Source organism: Moschus berezovskii, chromosome 7 (assembly GCF_049115385.1).
Source record: "Moschus berezovskii isolate FMDL1 chromosome 7, NW_MosBer_1.0, whole genome shotgun sequence".
Lineage (NCBI taxonomy): Eukaryota > Metazoa > Chordata > Mammalia > Artiodactyla > Moschidae > Moschus > Moschus berezovskii.
Window position 1 is genome coordinate 93251588 of NC_142466.1, and position 20428 is coordinate 93272015.

The 20428-nt window shown below is 39.4% G+C and overlaps 1 protein-coding gene across 3 annotated transcripts in view; it reads left to right on the forward strand.

The window, feature by feature from the left end:
* The first annotated feature begins 994 nt into the window (after positions 1-994).
* SPTLC1 (serine palmitoyltransferase long chain base subunit 1) overlaps positions 995-20428 on the forward strand; it is a 60705-nt gene continuing 41271 nt past the window's right edge. The window contains exons 1-4 of one of the 3 annotated variants that reach the window (XM_055427507.2): positions 995-1137; positions 3957-4064; positions 6620-6714; positions 19883-19976. In XM_055427507.2, the coding sequence (XP_055283482.1) occupies positions 1081-1137; positions 3957-4064; positions 6620-6714; positions 19883-19976 (354 nt within the window). In that variant the 5' untranslated portion in view covers positions 995-1080. Of the gene's footprint in view, positions 1138-3956; positions 4065-6619; positions 6715-19882; positions 19977-20428 lie in introns of those variants that run through there. The other 2 variants (XM_088838158.1, XM_088838157.1) reach the window with 2 other exon arrangements.

Consider the following 20428-nt stretch of genomic DNA (forward strand, 5'->3'; position numbering starts at 1 on the left):
GAAGATCCTCTGCAGAAGGAAATGGCAACCCACTTCACTATTCTTGACTGGGAAATCCCACGGACAGAGGAGCAGGGCGGGTTACAAACCATGGAGTCTCAAAAGACAGGAGTTTGCAACTAACAACAGAACAACAACACTGTCAAATATTTAAAATTGATTGAGCCCTTCTGGAGAGCAGTATGGCAGTGTTTACTGACATTAACATGCACACTGAGTAAAATCTGACTGTGAGGAAACTTGTTGGAAATACCCCAACATGAACAGAAAAACATACACACATCCATGGTTACTGGGCATTGTTTGTAATAAGTGAAAAAGTTGTGGGGGGAAGAAAGTGAGCCACCAGGGAAGCCCCCCAAAAGAAAAATGTTTAAAATGTGATGAGAAATACACACAACAAATTACAATAAATAGGCTTCTTCACTGATTATAAATATAAAATTTATAGCCCAAAAAAGAAAAAAATAGAAGAAAAATTTGCAACAGTATTATCCCTATGCTCCCAGTTATATTTAAGAAACCCAACCGAAATATGTGCATATTACGTTTGGATACCTACGCTCTTGAAGGTTCCACAGCTAACTGCTATACGGCTTAATACGTAAAAAGCCTTACACGGTAAGTGGTATAATAAGAGTTGTCCTTTTTTTTTAAAATTATAATGCATTCTTGCATTACTTACATAATTTAAAAATAAAGAATATGTTTGCGATTGCATTAATAACTCCCTGAACCCAACTACCTGCCAAGCGTGAGGGTCATTTATTACAAACCCTCCATTCCAAGAGCCGAGCACAGGGTCCAGCAGTTAATGGCCTGGCTGTGAACACATGCTGCGGGGACCAGCCTACCGATTCTCACCACTCCCCACACCCTAGCGAGATGCTGAAGTCAACATTCACCACGCTACGCTAACCCTCGCTCTGACAACGCAGCCGCCAGCCATCCAAGACGCATGCGCGAGAAGGCGGTACCCACTCGCGGCAGCCCCGCCCCCCGGGACGTCGCTGCGCCGCGCCGCTCAGTAGCTGAAGAGCCTCCGGTTTGCCTTCCGGAAGGGGACCTCGGCCGCTGACTATGGCGACCGTCGCGGAGCAGTGGGTACTGGTGGAGATGGTACAGGCGCTCTACGAGGTGAGCTTGGCGACTTCAGGGGCTCACGACCAGACCCTACCCTGGGGAAGTGGGACGTTTTGTGAAGATTTTTGTTCTGAGGGCCTAGGCGGGCCTGGCCCAATCACGCCCGGACCCTCGGCGTCGCTCCCCGGAAGGGCTCAGAGGCACACATTTTCCAGGGAGGCGCGGGTGGGAGCCGAGTTGGGGGTCTCGATTTGCTCTCCAGCGAGCAGAGAGCCCTCTCCAGGTCCTGTCCGGATACAGGAGAGAGACTAGTCAAAAGCCATAACTGCTAAAACGGGAGAGATGAAAGTTGAATGGAAAATCTCAGTCTGGAGAGGTCCTAGGGAAGACAGGTCCTTGGAACTGTGGAGCAGATATTAGGGGAAAAAATAATAAGTTGGAGTTTGTTTTTGTTGGGAGGTAGCCGAATGACTTGTTGGAAAGGAAGCCGAATGATTTAGGAACATGAAATAGCCATTCTTCCGCATACGTCCCATTTTCTGTCTTGCTGAGATACAACTACTTTAGTAAATCTTTGAAGAAAGACTAGTTAAGGGATGTTTTTTGAAAGGCCAGCCATTTCAGGTAGTAAGATAATATAAAATTTAAATGTCGTTCTTGTAAAATGTTCATTCGACATTTAGTGAGTTTCCCTGCACTGTACAGTAGAACTGTCTGCTAGTTCTCTGAGCTGTTCAGTAGCCACTAAACACATGTGACTATTAAGCACTTGAAAGGTGGCCAGTACAGCTGAAGGACTGAATTTTTCATTTAATTTAGATGTGTATTTAAATAGTGAATGGTGCTAGTGACTACAGTATTGGACAGCACAGATGTAAATGCTAGAAGTAGTGCAGTGAGCGAACAGGTAAAAGTCGCTGTCCTTATAGAACTCACATTTATGTAAAGTGAATCTCAGTTTTCTTTTGATAATTTTCTTAAAACTTAATATTGCACTTACTGGCCGCTGTGATGATGAAAGGTGCATCAGGACCCATCAGGACTTTTTTTGGGGAAAAAAAAACGGTTAAGAGAGAGGATATGGCTTAGGAGATATCCAGCCATAGGTTAATCATAGTGACTGTGAAAGTGAAAGTCACTCAGTCTTGTCCCACTCTTTGTGACTCCCTGGAATCCTCCAGCCCAGAATACTGGAGTGGGTAGCCTTTCCCTTCTCCAGGGGATCTTCCCAACCCAGGGATCAAACCAAGGTCTCCCGCATTGTGGGTGGATTCTTTACCTGCTGAGCCACAAGGGAAATCCAAGAATACTGGAGTGGGTAGCCTATCCCTTTTCCAGCAGATCTTCCCCACCCAGGAATCCAACTGGGGTCTCCTGCATTGCAGGCGGATTCTTTACTAACTGAACTATCAGTGACTAAGAAGAGCCACTAAAATTTAAGATTTGTGTTTCAGAAATGAGTAACTTCTACTGTATATTGTTGCTGCCTTTCTGAAGACTGCCCTTTGACTGTGAACTTCTCATACCTTAGTACTGACCATGAGTGAGACTTGAGAGAAGTCCTCCTGGATGTCTTTCCTAGGGAAGAAAAGAACCTGCATTTATAATTTTTATTAATTCACTAGACATTTCAGCTTTTCTTAGGATGATGTCTTTGTGGGGTGGAATGTTTTAGTGACTTGGATATTTGTTTGTCAGCTATAATCCAATTATTGATAAAACAAAAAGGGTTTTTTTTTTTCAGTAGAGCCCTTATTCTTAAATGAATTATTTTCAGTAGGGATCAGCAAATTTTAAAAATAATCTTAGAGAGATTTCTGGTTTTGCTTCTAATTTCTGTGTACCTTGGATGTAGAATTTAAGGAGTCTTGTTGTGTACCCATACATGGATAACATGTATGCAGTTTTAGAGGTACCTGTGCAGTGATCTGAAAGTTTATGTATGCATTTGTCATCAGTTTCCCTGTCACCACCTCAAATTTTTTGAACTACTGTGACTCATCACTTTCTGTCTAATGCTTTACAGTAGTTTGTATTTACATTTCTAAATACCTCTTTTAAATGACTTTCCAATGACAACCTATTGGAATACAGCACTTCATAACTGACTGATGGGGGTTTAGTTGATATCTGGAATGTTCTACATGCACTTGGTGTGTTTAGTTGTATAAAACATAAAAGTCAGCTAGCTTGGCCTTTATCCTGGAAATGTACAGTTGAAAAGAAGACCTGACATGGAAAATTTCATTAAGGTAACTTTTTGCCTGTTGACGCGGAAAACACTACATACTTTTGGGGAACTATGGTAGAAAAGAGACATGCTATTTCTTTAAGCATTGATAAAGTCTTTCTGCCATGTTCCAAGGAGAATTTAGAGAGGCTTATCAGGGATACAGAAAATGTAGTGAGATGTGCAAAATCCTTTAAAAATTGTGGAAACTGGTTTCCAAATAATTCTTAGTTCATCTGTGGTACGTGAAGGTGATAGAAGGCTGTGACACTGCAAAATGTTTGTTACAGTCATTTCCTACCAATAAAAATACAAGTTACCTGAAGGATCTGGTAGTTAATATTGTTTAATTATTGAAATTCTGTGTCAGATTTTATTTTAAAAATTAATTTTTATTCCTAAAGGTGGTTTAAAGCTGCAGTTTTAGAGATTTTTCATGTTAGGAGAAATTGCCTTCTGTTAGAAATGGAAAATGGAATGAGCAGAAATAAAGTGAGCTTTGGAAGTAAATCTTCAGAAGTAATAAATAGGTTTCATAAGGGTCATGGGTAGTAGTATATGCAGGTGCATTAAACTGTACGTGCAGGTATGGAAATATTTATTTCTTGTTTTTGTTTTACTTTTGTTTTTGACTCACTCCTAGGCTCCTGCTTATCATCTTATTTTAGAAGGAATTTTAATACTCTGGATAATCAGACTTCTTTTTTCTAAAACTTACAAATTACAAGAACGATCTGATCTTACACTCAAGGTGAGAAGTTAAATTTCTATTTTATTATTTGGTGTATAATTATAGTTGCTACGTCTTTCAAAAAGGACTTGTGGTGGCTCAACTATATATGTTAAAATGTTTTCTGGAATGTAAGGAAAAAGGGAATGAAATATCAGGGTAAACGAATTACAAGGAATCCAGGGATAAAGTAAGTACATAAAGGAGTACCATGTTACAGGCCTTTATATTTTGCTAGGAGTAAGCAGCAGTCTGGAAACGTACTAGATGCTGGAAGGGAAACATGGGCTCCTGCTGAATTGCCAGTGTCCACCTCTAAGGTTACATAAGTTGCTTGGGAAAAGCAGCACTGTTTCTGAAGCCTGAATGAAAGTTTGCCCTGTGGTCTTCATAAAGGAGATTCAGAGTCAGAGAGAATCCTCTCCATCCCACTGCTCTCCACCTTCCCACCCCAAATCGAATTTTGATGTGTTCTGTATGGTAAAGGACCCAGCTCAAGCCCGAGTTGGGCAAACCTTTGGAAGAAGTGTCAAGGGGACTTTCAGTGCTGCCCTCTGGGGGCTGTTAGTATGGAGGACCAAGGGGTTTGTGGAATCTCCTACCTTCTCTTGCAGGTAGGAACACTGAGTAACTGTGCCACAGGTATGAGAGGGGAAGAGCAGTTTTGACTGCAGCATGGTTTCTGTGACTTTGATTGTTTCCCTGTCCAGCCTCTATAGCAATATGCCAGAATACTTAGAGACAGGTACAGTTAGAGATGTTTTCCCACAAAAGTGCCTAAAACTTTAGAAGTTCACAAGGCAGTGTTAAGTGTAGCACAGAGGTGGGCACTGCCCTTTTCTTTGCTTGCTGGAGCATTCACAGGAGAAGATGCAAGTGGAATGGAATTATAGCAATGTGGCAAGTGTTCCCTTGTTTTCACTGTTTGGCCCTTGCTGTCTTGATCATTAATGTTTATCATGAGACAGTCAGACAGTATCCCCTCTAGGGGATATGCAGCAAGTGACTCTTAGGGCAAATAAGTTTAGGAAACCTGGGTAAAGCAAACTAAAGAGGTGTCTCATTGCATGATTTCTTACATAAAAGGTTTTTTATACACCAGTGGCTATTTGAACCTTTGGAGAGATACCCTAAACTTGACCACAGATCCCCACCCCTGCCTTTTTAATGATACCTTGTGGGATTAGTGTGCCATAGAACACTCTTTTGATAGTATTACAGTAAAATTGAGTCATCCAGTCCAGATATCCTGTCTACTTTTTTTCCTTTGGTATTTCGGAACTCCATGTGAATGATTATGTGGCCATGGAACAGATTTCTAGCCCAGCTGTTTAAGGGGTTGATCATTCCTAATAAGTTTATCATTCCATACAAATGTGAAAGAATAATGCCTAAACATAATTTTAGGATAACCCTCTAAAAGCAAAACTTACCTAGATCAGGATTCAGTAATCACTGACATCTTACCCAAAAAGCTGTGCGAGGAGAAAAAAAAAAAACAACTGGGTGAGTGTTTCTAAAGCTTAACTTAATGGCAGCAAAGAAGAAATGTCCTTCTCAATTTCACAGATGTGCAGAGTCTCTTGAATACCAGGCAATCTTGAATTGATTCTGCAGTCTGTCTCCATGGTAGCGAGTGGACTGTGTGTATGTATCACACATGCTCCAGGCTTGTTCAGGCTACTGTTTGTCCGTGCAATTGATTTATTCAGCTAGCATTTTTGAGTCCCTGAGCCTTAAGTGAGTATGCTCCTGGCCATGCCCTAGAGTTGCCTATTAGGAGAAACATACACAGAAGCATTTAACAGGAGCATGGAAATAGAAATATTAGAGTGGGCTTATCTAAGGCTAGAATTGCTGTGTCTGGCATGTTCATCAGGTGTGCCTCATCTCATCGTATACATCCCGAGTACATTTTCAAAATTACACTTCCTTTTCTAGTTCAAGAAAGGCTAAGAAACTCAAAATAGTCAAAATACCTGTAATGCAAGAAATAACAGGTAAAAGGAATAAAGTGGCTTTCTGTGAGAAATTTCCAAACAACTAAATCCTATTATAATGATTATTATTAGAGAGTCTTTTGGTATATTTCAGTTGCTTATGAATCCTTGCCAGTGGCTTATAGAAACAGTGCTTTGTAGTCTAGTTGATCCCTTCCTATGACTGTCATGCCTATGAGAACCTAAGGTGTGGCTGGCTGTAATATTTTGCAAGAGGCTGAGGTCACTTAACCTGCAGTCGTGCTTCTTATCTTTGTGTTGTAGACTTTTTGTTTTATCATCAGTAGCAGTTATACTTCTGAAAATTCTGAACAAAAATAAAATTAAAAAAAAACTTCCATCACCCAGGAAGTTTCATGGGATACGAGCCTTTAGTCTGAGTTGAGGAAAGAGGTGACGGGTTAAGTGCACAAAACTCAGTAGTAGTTTAGTGTCATTTCCAGCCACAGCGTCTGGACCTCTTTCTAGCAGCATGTTCATTATGATGGCGTCATTACAACAAACAGTTTAGATACTGCTAGAGTTGCTGTCCAGTAAGTAGCACTGCACTGTATTTTAGCTGCTTTTCTCTTGTAGGAAAAGGAAGAATTGATTGAAGAGTGGCAACCAGAGCCTCTTGTTCCTCCTGTCTCAAAGGACCATCCTGCTCTCAACTACAACATTGTTTCAGGGTAAATTGGTTTTGCTAGTCAAGGGCTGGTGTTTGGTTTCCTGAAAGTAAATTCAGCAAAGTATACGTTGGTTTATATAGTATTACCTTTTTAACTAAGACTTTCAGAAATTGCTGGAGATCAGAAATGCTCTTTAATAGTCTCCAGTTTGGGTTTCAGAGTTTGTCTCTTTAAAACAAAATATCTGTTTTTCAAAGTAATACAGACATATAATATTTCAGCTGGTGAGACCGTGAAATGAAAAACAGCATTCCTCCTTTTTCCCACCCAGTTTGTTTCTGAATTTAGATCTATTGTAGATCTTCATAACTGGATAGTAATGGTATGCTTGCACCACTGTTTCTTGATTGATTAATATAGACAGTCCCTGTTGACTCTCACAGTATGAATTATGAAATTTCAACTCACGCGAGTCCCTCCAAGTTTCCAGTGTTTTATCTGTTTTTATTTTTAGTTCTTCTATTTCAAGTATAGAGAAAATATTAGACACATAGTATCCACCATCAAGAAGTAATAGGTATTAACATTTTGCTATGTTTACTTCAAATCTGTTTTTTAAAAGAAATAGAGCATTAGAAATATAGTTGATCCTTGAACAGTATGGCAGGGGTGCTGAGCCTCCATGCAGTCAAAAACCTACATCTAAATTATAGTCAGTCCTCCAGATACATGGTTTTAATACATCCCTCCAGATATGTGGTTTTACTACTATTTACAATCTTGAAGTTGGTGGATGTTCCTTTGCTTATATTTATACTTTTACAACAATATGCCTGTTGCCGTGAAAGTTTTCGTTTAAAAAATATGAGAGCTTCCTAGGTGGCTTAGTGGTAAAGAATCTGCCTGCCAATGCAGCTGATGCAGGACATGTGGGTTCAATCTTTGGGTCAGGAAGATCCCCTGGAGAAGGAAATGGCAACCTACTCCAGTATTCTTGCCTGGGAAATCCCATGGACAGAGGAGCATGGAGGGCTACAGTTCATTAGGTCACAAAGAGTCAGACACCACTGAGCAACATTCTCCTAAGACTGTCCTTCTACTTCTGGTCTGATATGGGAGAGGCTTGTATTCTTTACTTTGGTGAATTTCTTTGGTCTTATGAAAGTTTTACTTATTCTTAAATCAAACTTACCAATCATTAATGTTAAGATCATAAAATCCTTCCTACCACAGATGTCTCATTTGCCTGTTTTCTGTATGACAGTCACTTGTCCCAACGTAAATGGTTGAATAATCCATTTTTTACTTACTGATTGGAAGTTTCCCTACTTTCATATGTTGTGTTCATCACTCAGTAGTGTCTGACTCCTTTGTCATATTCTCCAGGGGGTCTTTCTGACCCAGGGGTTGAACCTGGGTCTCCTGTATTGCAAGTAGATTCATTACCATCTGAGCTACCAGGGAAGCCTTCATATGTTAAGTTCCCTTATATCGGATCTATTTCTGGCTTTATTTCTGTTCTTTTGGTGTATTTGTTCTCCCTGTGCCAGAACCTCGTTTATGTTGTTCAGTCGCTAAGTCATATCCATCTCTTTGCAACCCCATGGACTGCAGAACACCAGGTTTCCCTGTACTTCACTATCTCCCTAAGTTTGCTTAAATTCATGTCCATTGAGTTAGTGATGCTGTCTAACCACCTCATCTTCTGCTGCCCCCTTCTCCTTTTACCTTCAGTCTCTCCCAGCATCAGGATCTTTTCCAGTGAGTTGGCTTTTCGAATCAGGTGGCAAAGTATTGGAGCTTCAGCTTCAACATAAGTCCTTCCAGTGAATATTTAGGGTTGATTTCCTTTTCGATTGACTGGTTTGATCTCCTTGCAATCCAAGAGATTCTCAAGAGTCTTACCCAGCACCACAATTCAAAAGCATCAATTCTGGGGAGCTCAGCTTTCTTTATGGTCCAACTCCAGATCCATACACAACTACTGGAAAAACCATAGCTTTGACTGTACGGACCTTTGTTGGCAAAGTGATGTCTCTGCTTTTTATATACTGTCTAGGTTTCTCATAGATTTTCTTTCAAGGAGCAAGCGTCTTTTAACTTCATAGCTGCAGACACTGTCCGCAGTGATTTTGCAGCCCAGGAAAACAAAATTTATCAGTGCTTCCACTTTTTACCCTTCTGTTTACCATGAAGTGATGGGACCAGATTCCATGATCTTAGTTTTTGAATGTTGAGTTTCAAGCTGGCTTTTTCATTCTCCTCTTTCACCCTCGTCAAGAGTCTCTTTAGTTCCGCTTTACTTTCTGCCATTAGAGTGGTATCATCTGTATATTTGAAGTTGTTGGTATTTCTGCCAGCAATCTGCCTGTGATTCAACCAGCCTGGCATTTTGCATGATGTATTCCACATATAAGTTAAATAGGCAGGGTGACAATATACAGCCTTGTTGTATTCCTCTTCCAATTTTGAACCAATCCATTATTCCATGTCTGGTTCTAATTGTTGCTTCTTGACCTGCATACAGGTTTCTCAGGAGACAGGTGTGGTGGTCTGGTACTGTCATCTGTTTACGAATTTTCCATAGTTTGTTGTGATCTACACAGTCAAAGGCTTTATCGTAGTCAATGAAGCAGATGTTTTTTCCTAGAACTCTTGCTTTCTCTATGATCCAACGGATATTGGTAATGTGATCTCTGGTTCCTCTGCCTTTTCTAAATCCAGCTTATGTATCCAGGTTCATGTATTGCTGAAGCCTAGCTTGAGGGATTTTGAGCATAACCATGCTAGCATGTGAAATGAGCTCAGTGGTAGGGTAGTTTGAGCATTCTTTGGTATTGCCCTTTTTTGGGATTGGAATGAAATCCTTTTCCCATCTTGTGGCCACTGCTGAGTTTTCCAAATTTGCTGACATATGAGTGCAACACTTTAACAGCATGATCTTTTAGGATTTGAAATAGTTCAGCTGGAATTCCATCACTTCCACTAACTTTGTAGCAATGCTTCCTAAGGCCCTCTTAGCTTTACACTCCAGGATGTCTAGTTCTAGGTGAGTGACCACACCATCGTGGTTATCTGGGTCAGGACCTTTTTGTGTAGTTCTTCTGTATATTCTTGCTACCTTCTTAATCTCTTCTGCTAATGTTCAGTTCAGTTCAGTCGCTCAGTCGTGTCTGACTCTCCGCGACCCCATGAATCACAGCACGCCAGGCCTCCCTGTCCATCACCAACTCCCGGAGTACACCCAGACATGTGAGAGTTGGACTGTGAAGAAAGCTGATCGCCGAAGAATCGATGCTTTTGAACTGTGGTGTTGGAGAAGACTCTTGAGAGTCCCTTGGACTGCAAGGAGATCCAACCAGTCCATTCTAAAGGAGATCAATCCTGGATGTTCATTGGAGGGACTGATGCTGAAGCTGAAACTGCAATACTTTGGCCACCTCATGCGACGAGTTGACTCACTGGAAAAGACTCTGCTAATGTTAGGTCCTTACTGTTTCTGTCCTTTATCTTGCCCATCTTTTCATGAAATGTTTCCTTGATATCTTCGGTTTTCTTGAAGAGATCTCTAGTCTTTCCCATTCTACTGTTTTCCTCTGTTGCTTTGCATTGTTCATTTAAGAAGCCCTTATCTCTCCCTGCTGTTTTCCGAACTATGCATTCAGTTGGGCATATCTTTTCCTTTCTCCCTTGCCTTTTGCTAATCTTTCATTAGCTATTTGTGAAGCCTCCTCAGACAACCACTTTGCCTTCTTACATTTCTTTTTCTTTGGCATAGTTTTGGACACTGCCTCCTGTACAGTATTGCAGACCTCCATCCACAGTGTTATTTGTTCTTCTTATGCCAGAACGTCATTTATACCACTAGGTTAATAATAGGTCTTGACTAGCATGGATCCTTAACCTTCTTATTCTTCAGAATTGTATAGGCTGTTTTTTGACTCTTCACTAAGAGTTTAGGTTTAGCTGATCAGATTTGACCAGAAAATGAATTTTAACTTTTGACTAGTAATGCATTGAATTTGCGGATTAATTTGGAGAGAATTGGCATATTGCTAATACTGAATCTCATCACAATATACCTTATGTATAACTTGTATATCTTTCATGTTTCTGAGAAAAGTTGGAATACATTTTTCATAAAGATTTTGCTTAACTTTTTCTACTTTTTGTTTTGAAACATGATAGATTCACATGAAGTCATAAGAAATAATACAGATAGATTCCATATACCCTTCATCATGTCTCCCATTGGTAACATCTTGCTTAACTGTAGTACAGTATCACAGCCAGGAAACTGATGTTGCATATCTTTTATAGCTTTATCTCTAGATACCAGAGAGTTTTCATTTCTGTCATGAAGAGCATCATTTTCTTCTTGTTTCTGTGTTATTGCACTGACTAGGATACTTTCCATGCAGTGTTGAGTAGGAGTGGTAATAAAGACTTCTGTGTCCTGTTCCTGATAGCTTTTAAGGGATAACCTGTATGGTGTTACAGACCTTCCTTTCTCATCCTAATTTGCTAAGGGAACTTTTTGTTAGTTTTTAAATCAGAGTATTAAATTTTATTAAATCTGTTGAGATGATTGTGACTCTTCTCCTCTAATCCATTACTGTTTTAAATTGTACTGATGGATTTTTTACATTAATTAAGCATATACATAAAATTTCTTGAGAAAATTGCAAGCCACTCATCGTCACTCAGATTCTAGCTTGGTAGACTTGCAGAAAGATGGAGATTTACCCTCTGGAAAGGCTAAATATAAATGAAAAGTCTGAAGGATGTGTTAGGAAATGGGTGCCCTTCTGAAAACAGAGTGTAAGTAAAATGTTTATAATTAATATTAGGATGCTGATCCCATTTCCTCCATCTCAGCTCTTAGAGAAAGTTGGAAACCAGATTTATACCTCATGTATACCAAAGGAGTTCTCTTTGGTGAAACTCGAAGTCAAGAGAATAAAAACAGAAAATTTTGAGCTTAGGGTTTCCACAGATGAACTCATGTCTGACTATTATAGAGTGAAGCCCACTGTGAGTCAAGAAGCCAGGCCTATTTACACAGTGCTTCCAATTAGCTTCCCTGTGGCTCAGATGATAAAGAATCTGCCTGTAATGAGAGAGACTTGGGTTCAGTCCCTGGGTCAGGAAGAACCCTTGGAGAATGGCTACCCACTCCAGTATTCTTGCCTGGAGAATTCCATGGACAGAGGTGCCTGGCAGGCTACAGTCCATGGGACTGCAAAGAGTCGGTCATGACTGAGCAACTAACACTTTCACTTTTTTCTTTCCGGTTAGCATTTCAGTGTCTTATTCTTAAAAATGGGTGGACAGCCTTAAATTATGGTCCATTGATTTTCAACAAAGTGCCAAGACAATTTAGTAGGGAAAGAATAGTCTTTTTTAACGAATGGTGATGGGACAACTAGATAGACATACGTAAAAGAAGGACGACAGACCTCACGCTCACAACATGTGTAAAAATTAGCTCAAAATTAATCACAGGCCTAAATTTAAGAGGAAAATTATAAATTCTTAGTAGAAGAAAACAAAAGAGTAATTCTTTGTAATCTTGGGTTGGGCAAAGATTTTTAGATATGACACAAGAAGCACAAGCAGCCAAAGGAAAAATAGATAAATTGCAGTTCATTAAAATTAAAAACATCTGTGCTTCATAGTCCACTATCAGAGAAATAATACAAAACCCTGCAAAATGGAAGAAAACATTTTCAAGTCATATATTTGTTAAGGGGCTAGTATCCAAAATATACATTAGAAAACTCTTACAACTTAGTGATAAACCCTACTTAAGCCTGACTATTTGATTAATTTTTATTAATTGCTGGGTCTTTTTTTTTTTTTTTTGCTAATATTTGGTACTTTTAGTATCAGTATTGGAAAACGAGTTTAGTCTTTTCTTTTCCCTTACTATGCTGGCCCAGGTTTGGTATCAGAAATTTAGTAGTCTTGTAATTTTCTTGGCAATAATATGTATTTGTTGTTCATTCTGTTGAGCATAGATTTTTAATCATGAATTTAATGTCTTCAGTGAGTTTGTAAAGCCGTTTCTATTTCTGTTATGAGTAAGTTTTGGTTATTGTCACTTAGTAATTGTTCATTTCTTCTTGTGTTTTCAAATGCTTTTGCATGAAGTAGTTCATAGAATTTTCTCAGTTATATGTAATATATATATTATATATAAAAATATATATATGTGTGTGTGTGTTAGTCACTTAGTCGTGTCCAACTCTTTGTTATCCCATGGACTGTAGCCCTCCAGGCTCCTCTGTCCATGGGATTCTCCAGGCAATAATGCTGGAGTGGATTGCCATTTCCTTCTCCAGGGGATCTTCCTGACCCAGGGATCAAACCCAGGTCTCCTGCATTGCAGGCAGATTCTTTATCATCTGAGCTATAGGGAAGTCCTCCTCATATTATAAGTAAAATAATATATATGTTATTTATGTATATGTATATCCAATTTTATATACAGATGTGTAGAACAACACATCTGTGGGATTTGTGTCTACATTGCAGTCATTTGTGTCTCCTTTCTCACTCAAATTTGCTAAAGGTTTGTCCTCTGGTTTAGTTCAGTCTCTGTTTTATTTTCTTCATTTTGGTCCTTTCTTGCAGACACAGGTATTAACCTTCTCTTCAGCACTGCTCTCATCAGCACTCATGTGAGACAGCATTGTCATTTGCTTTTTTCTTTGTTTCCTTTATCCCCAGCACCTGCATCTGTTCTCCGCCAGTAATGTATCTCACTGTAAGGCTTGTATTTTACTTTCTTTTATTATTTTATGTCATTAAAAACATGTATTTTATTATTTTTAGCACGTATATATTCTTGAAAGTATATCTAATCTTAATGTTTTATGAATGTGTGTTTTTAATTTTGTGCTCTAGACTCCATTCTCATTTTTTTTTAAACAAGTTTTTTACTCAACACAGTTTTTTGACAAACGTTTGAGTTCCTGCTGTGTTCAAGGAATATGCTGAGCATATGCAGTAAATCAAAATCTTAGTTCTCTTAGGCCAGGCAGACCAAAAATAAAGTAGATATAGTGTTAGCTGGTGTTGAGTGGTGTAAAGACATATGAAGCAGCACAGAGAGGTGGAATTGCTAAGTATACTTCTCATCATTTCTTGACTGCTGCATATCATTCTGTTGTATATGGCCACCATGTTTTACTTAGCCATTTTCCTTGTGATACATACCTCAGCTGCCTCTACTCCCCACTGCCACAAACAGCATGGTTATTAAACCTGGTTGATATCCTGTTGTGTACCTGTTTGAATCTCTCCAGGGGTGTGGGCCCAGCAGGAGAATCATGATGTAGGAAAGTCCCAGAGGGAAATGAGACAGGCGTTTACCAGTACCCAATTCCTGGACAGCATTGTTATTTTTTGCATTTCTCTGATTATTTGAGCCATTAAGTATAATTTTATCTACTTATTAGCTGTTGGGGTTTTTCCTTCTGTGAATGCCTACTAGTATCTTCTACTTCATTTTCTACCTAATTCCCAGCCTACCTTTCAATGATCAGGAATCCCTAGTATTCTGTAGATTTTAATTCTTGGTCAGTTCTTGATTAGTGATTTATTACAATGATTCTAAGAAACTTTTTTTTTCTTTCTATTTTAAGATCTCTGAAATGGATATGCATCTTACAGCTGCTGAGAGTCATTCTTACCTGGGGGCAGTTGGGGTGGTATCATTTCTTAGCACTGATGAACTTGGTCATGGCTGTACTCACTGCCAACACCTCAGTTGAGTTACGTGGCCATAAGTCATATAAGACAGCTGATGGAAGGAGAAATGCTCAGATTCCTCCAGACGGATGAACAGAGGCTGTTGGGACTATGGCTTTGAGCATTCCTTTGTCAAATTCCTGCTGCCTTTGGATAATAAGAGCTTACTTTCTAGAAACATGTGATTCAGTTGAGGAAAGATTAAATTAGGAGTTTAGTCCAATAGAAAAGTTCCAGCATGAAATTTAGAGAATGGGTGATCCTGACTTGTCAGGTAATCTCAGAGATGATAGTGGAGCATCCTCCTAAGCAATACCAGGATACTCCGGTTAGCAGGGAGTGTGAATACATGTGATATCCATGATGTAGCAAGGAGCAGTCAGTCAGAACTGCTGACTAAAGTTAGGAATGTCTTAACTGATTGATCTTGTTTATATTTTTCCATACATAGGTGCGAAAGTAGAATGACAAGAATCTGTCAGGAATGCCTTTTCATTAAATATAACCTGAAACACATATAATAAGAAAACTATCATTACATTTTAATTGGCCATGTCTTTCTTCCTTGGAGAAGGAAATGGCAATCCACTCCAGTAAATCCCATGGACAGAGGAGCCTGGTAGGCTACAGTCTATGGGGTCACAAAGAGTCGGAAATGACTGAGCAACTTCACTTTGACTTTCTTCCTTAGTGGTAGATAAAATACAGTTGATGCCATCTTGGATTCATGAAATACAACAAATTTCTATCACCCATCTGTTAGTTTTGTCTGTGGTGTCTTCATTAAACCAAAATTCTTAGTTTTGACTTGGTCATATCCATCCATATTAGCGTCATGGTTTGTGTGTTTGGAGATTGCTCTAGAAATCATTTCCCGTTCCAAGGTCACAAAGGCTTTCTAAATTTTTTCTGTTATCTTTTTCAGAGTACTCTTTAGGCTTTTAAAATGCCTGGAATTCACCTTTGTATATGGTTATTCAATTTTATTTTTTCCCGTTGAGAACAGAATATGTGTAACTTAGTAGTGGGTGCAGCTGCTGCTGTTTGTAGGTATTTATTTATAGGCATACCTCATTTTATTGCACTTTGCTTTGTTGCACTCTTGTGTGTGTGTGTTTTTCACTCAGTCATGTCCAGCTGTTTGTGACCGCATGGACTATAGCCTACCAGGCTCCTCTGTCCATGGAATTTTCCAGGCAAGAATATTGGAGCAGGTTGCCGTTTCCTACTCCAGTGGATCTTTCCAACCCAGGGATCAAACCCACATCTCAGGTGTCTCCTGCATTGGCAGGCGGATTCTTTACCACTCTACCACCTGGGAATTCCATTGCACTCCCATAGATACTGCATTTTTTACAGATTAAAAGTTTGTGGCAACCTTGTGTTGTCAGATGATGATTGTCATTTGTTAGCAATAAAGTATCTTTTAAAAATTAGAAAATATTTTTTTTAGTTTTATTAAGATATACTTGATATATAGCACTGTATAAGTTTAAGGTGTACAGCATAATGATTTGACTTACATAGATCATGAATTGATTACCACATTAAGTTTAGTGAACATACATCATCTCATACAGATTCAAAATTAAATAGCAATTTTTTTTTTCCTTCTGAGGAAAGCAAGTTTTACTTTCAACAATTTTCACATATAATTTAACAGCAGTGTTAACTATATTTGTCATGTTATACATGCATTACAGGCAGATTTTTTACTATCTGAGCCATCAGAGAAGCCCGTTACATCCCCAGCACTTAATTATCTTATAACTGGGAGTTTGTACCTTTTGATCACCTCAATCCAATACCCCCTCTCCCTAACCTGCCTCTGGTAACCACAAATCTGATCTCTTTTCCTATGAGTTTGTTTCTTTTTGAAGTATGATTGACTTAAAACGCTGTGTTAGTTCCTGGTACACTACATGGTGATTTTATATTTGTATACATTTCAGAACGATCACAATGATGAATCTAATTACCATTTATCACCATACAAAGATACTACAATAATCATTGACTGTATTCCCCACACTGTACGTTTCATATCCATGACTCATTCATAATTGAAAATGTGTACCTATTAATCTTCCTCACCCATTTTTTTCTCTTTCCCCCACCCTCCCTTCCCTTTGGCTGTGACTCTGCTTCTCTGTGACTGCTTCTGTTCTGTTTGTTCATTTGTTTTGTTTTTCAGATTCCACATGTAAGTGAAATCATACATATTTGTCTTTCTCTGACTTATTCCACTCAGCATAATACCCTGTAGATCTATTCATGTTCTCATAAGTGGCAAGATTTTGTTATTTTTTTTTGGCTGAGTAATACTCCTTTGTGTATGTGTGTGTGTGTGTGTGTGTGCACACATGCGTGCACACACACGTCTTACATCTTCTTTATCCATATTGATGGGCACTCAGATTGCTTTCGTATCTGGGCTATCGTAAATAATGCTGAAATAAACATAAGCGTGGAAAAATATTTGCTACTGAGTGTTTTTGTTTTCTTTAGATAAATACCCAGGATTAGAATTACTATATTGTATGATAGCTCCATTTTTAATTTTTGAAGTGTTTCCATGCTGTCTTTCATAGTGGCCGCACCAATTTATATTCCCACAAATGGTGCATGAGGGTTCCTTTTTCTTCACATCCTTGCCAACATTTGTTATTTGTCTTTTTGATGATAACTCTTCTGACAGGTGTGAGGTGGTGTTTCATCGTTGTTTTGTATTTTCCTGATGATTAGTGATGTTGAGTATCTTTTGTGCCTGTTAGCCATCTGTATGTTTTCTTTGGAAAAATAACTATTTAGATCCTTGCTCATCCTTGTCTTGTTCCTAATCTTAGAGGAAATGCTTTCAGTTTTTCACAGTTGAGTGTATTATCTGTGGGCTTGCTCTGTGTGAACATTATTATGTTGAGGTATGTTCCCTCTGTACTCACTTTGTTGAGAGTTTTTATCATAAATGGATGTTAAATTTTGTCAAAACTTTGTCTCCTTGTTGAGATGACCATGATTTTTATTCTTCAGTTTGTTAATATGATAGATCCTGTTGATAGATTTTTAGATATTGAACCATCCTTGCATCCTTGGGATAAATTTCACTTGATCATGGTGTATGATCCTTTTAATGTATTGTGTAATTCAGCTTGCTGATATTTTGTTAAGGATTTTTGCATCTATGTTCATCAATGATACTGGTCTGTAATGTTGTTTTTGTATGAAATTTCTGTGATTTTGTGTGTGTGACATTTTATTCCTTCTGCTAACTTCAGAGTTTGTCTGTTCTTTTTCTAGCTCCTTTAAGAGTAAGGTTGTCGTTTATTTGAGGGATTTTTTGTTTCTTGAGCTACTCTTGTATTGCTTTAAACTTGCAACAGCATACTTCTATCTGGTCTCCAGAGCTACATGTTCTGAGCATGCCCTGTGTGTGCTAAGTGAGTCTATTTCAGTGGACTGACTCCTATGAATACTTGGTAGCCATGGCTGGTCCTTGGTCTAGTTGGTTACCACAGAAGTTGTGCAAAAGTTATTGGCCCCTAATGGGTATGTCCAGATCCTGCACAGCTCGCTACATGGCTAGTGGAGTCCCAGTCCTGGTGCCAACCCACTGGTGGGTGGGCCCAGGTTACGAAGTAGCTGACTGAAGGCCAGGAGCCCCAGAGCTAGTGTTTACCTAGTGTTGGTGGGCAGGGTTAATCTTGGGGTTCCTGCAGCTCATGGGGTCCTATGACAGCATGCCTGCTGGTAGGTGGGACTGTGTTTCTGCCCATCTGGTCCCTTGGCCTGTCGTTTCCCAGTACTAGTGCTGACTGGCTGGTAGACAGAGCTCAGTTTCAGTGCTAATAAGCTAGAGTGAGAATTCCAAAATGGCACTTGTCAGCACCAGTGTTGCCATATATGATGATCTCCCAAAAATGACTGCTGCCAGTATCTCTGTCCCCATATTAAGTCCCATTTGCCTCCTGTCTCTCTGGGAGGCTCTCTTAAGATCAGTGAGTGGGTCCTTTCATACTAGTGATTCTGCCCTCCATTCTGGAATGTTTGAGATTTTGTGTGCAGCCTTTGTCTACATGGATATTTTGGTTTTTCATGTTTTTGTGGGTGCCAGCTCCACCACCTCAGGAAATTTTATGAAACTTCAGTTCTGTGAAACTAAGGAAGTCCTGGGAATTGGGAAAACAAGTGACATAGTGGATTTAGAATCATAGTGGATGACTTGAAAGAGAAAAAGCCCTTGACGCCATAGAGAAGAAAGGAAAAGATGGTTAATGAGCGCTTTTCATAATGATGAGTGGAGCCATAGGGTCTCACCCTGCTTTATAGATGAAGAAACTGAGGCTCACGGAGGCCAAGTAACACCCCTGAGTTTCTGCAGCCGTCAGTAGCCACATGCAGACTGAATCTGCCTGACCGACTCCACAACTGTTCTTTTCACGGAGTCTTGTATGAGTTCATCTGCTTTTGTTAATTTACTTCTAGTAGTCATTCTTTTCCTTCCCTGGTTTCCCAGCATTTTTTCATTATTTTTCTCATAGAAAACCAGTTCTGTTAAGATATACTGGTGAGAGTGGTGTGTCCCTAGTCTTTTCTGGCCGCAGTACATTTTACATTACAGCCCAGCAACAGAGCAGTGAGTTTGTGAAACAGAATCAGTTCCGTGCCACTGTCCTTTCCCTAGCCCTGTGTGGTACGTTTCTATTCCATTCTATTCTTTATTCTTACAGTTTCCTTTAGGGGAAATAGGCTGGCTGTGATCCATTAATCACACCATTTAATAGCTCATGTCCCATAGTTTGGCCCATATTTTTAAAGCATAACTTGTAGCTCGAGTACTTTTCAGCAGAGGACAATAAGTTGTCTGAGTAAGAGCCCATCTCCTGTTCAGCTGAACTCAGATCCATGCTCTGTGCAACTGGGCACTCTTATTTTACCCCTTTGTGGAGGGGTGGGGAATTCCTTTTAAATAGCATTTCAGCATTAACTTTAGAAATGGGGGCCATAGCTCACTTATTCTTGTGGTGGCTTCCTGTAGATCACACGTATTTTTAAACTGCTTGTCTGTAAGATTGTGACTGGCTCTGCCTCTTCATGCCTTTGATCGTGATGTTTCTTTATTTTCCTGAGGTACTTTATTTAGCAACTTAAGTGAGTTTCAAAACCAAGCAAAGGTTTGCCATTCATCTATCCAAAATCTTGAAATTCTAGCTCACCTTTTTTTTATTTAAGTAGTTTAGAGGGGCCTATGAAGAGTAGAATTAATGACCAAGTATGTGATTTTTAATATACCATTTTCTAATTTTACTTTTTAAGAATACAAAGAGAGATAGGAGTATGCAAATAGGAGTATGCAAATAGAGTAGAATGACAACACTTGTGTGTCCTGTCCCCTTCCCTCTCTGAGACTGTATAATAATGTGTGTCCTGCAACTCGAATGACTGCTGAAGTATACCACTCTGTCTCTTTCCCCAGCCCTCCAAGCCATAACATTGTGGTGAATGGAAAAGAATGTATAAACTTTGCTTCATTCAATTTTCTTGGATTGTTGGATAATCCTAGGCTCAAGGTAGGTAGCACATATGCTGAAGTGGGCAGATAACATGACTGACTTAAGCAACTGGGCATAAAATAAGAGACAAACGTAGAATATCTGAAAGGGCTATGTAAATGTTTATCATTATTCTTTCTTCACAGAGCCGTAACCTAGCTTTCAACAAAGGAAGGCAGGAATGTCCTAATGTGGTTTAGTGTTAGGTGACAGCAAGAGAACTATATGAACCAAACCCGGTAATAGTTGGAGATGTGTCCAGGAAATTGCTTCATCTCCTTTTGGGATTGTGGGCCAGTAAACATTTTTTGAGGAAAGTTGTTCAGTCGCCCAGTTATGTCCAACTCTTTGCAACCCCTTGGACTGTAGCACGCCAGGCCTCCCTGCCCCTCACCATCTCCCGAAGTTTGCATAAGTTCATGTCCGTGAACTCTGAGGTGAAACTTATGCCCAAAATACCAAAAAGTGCT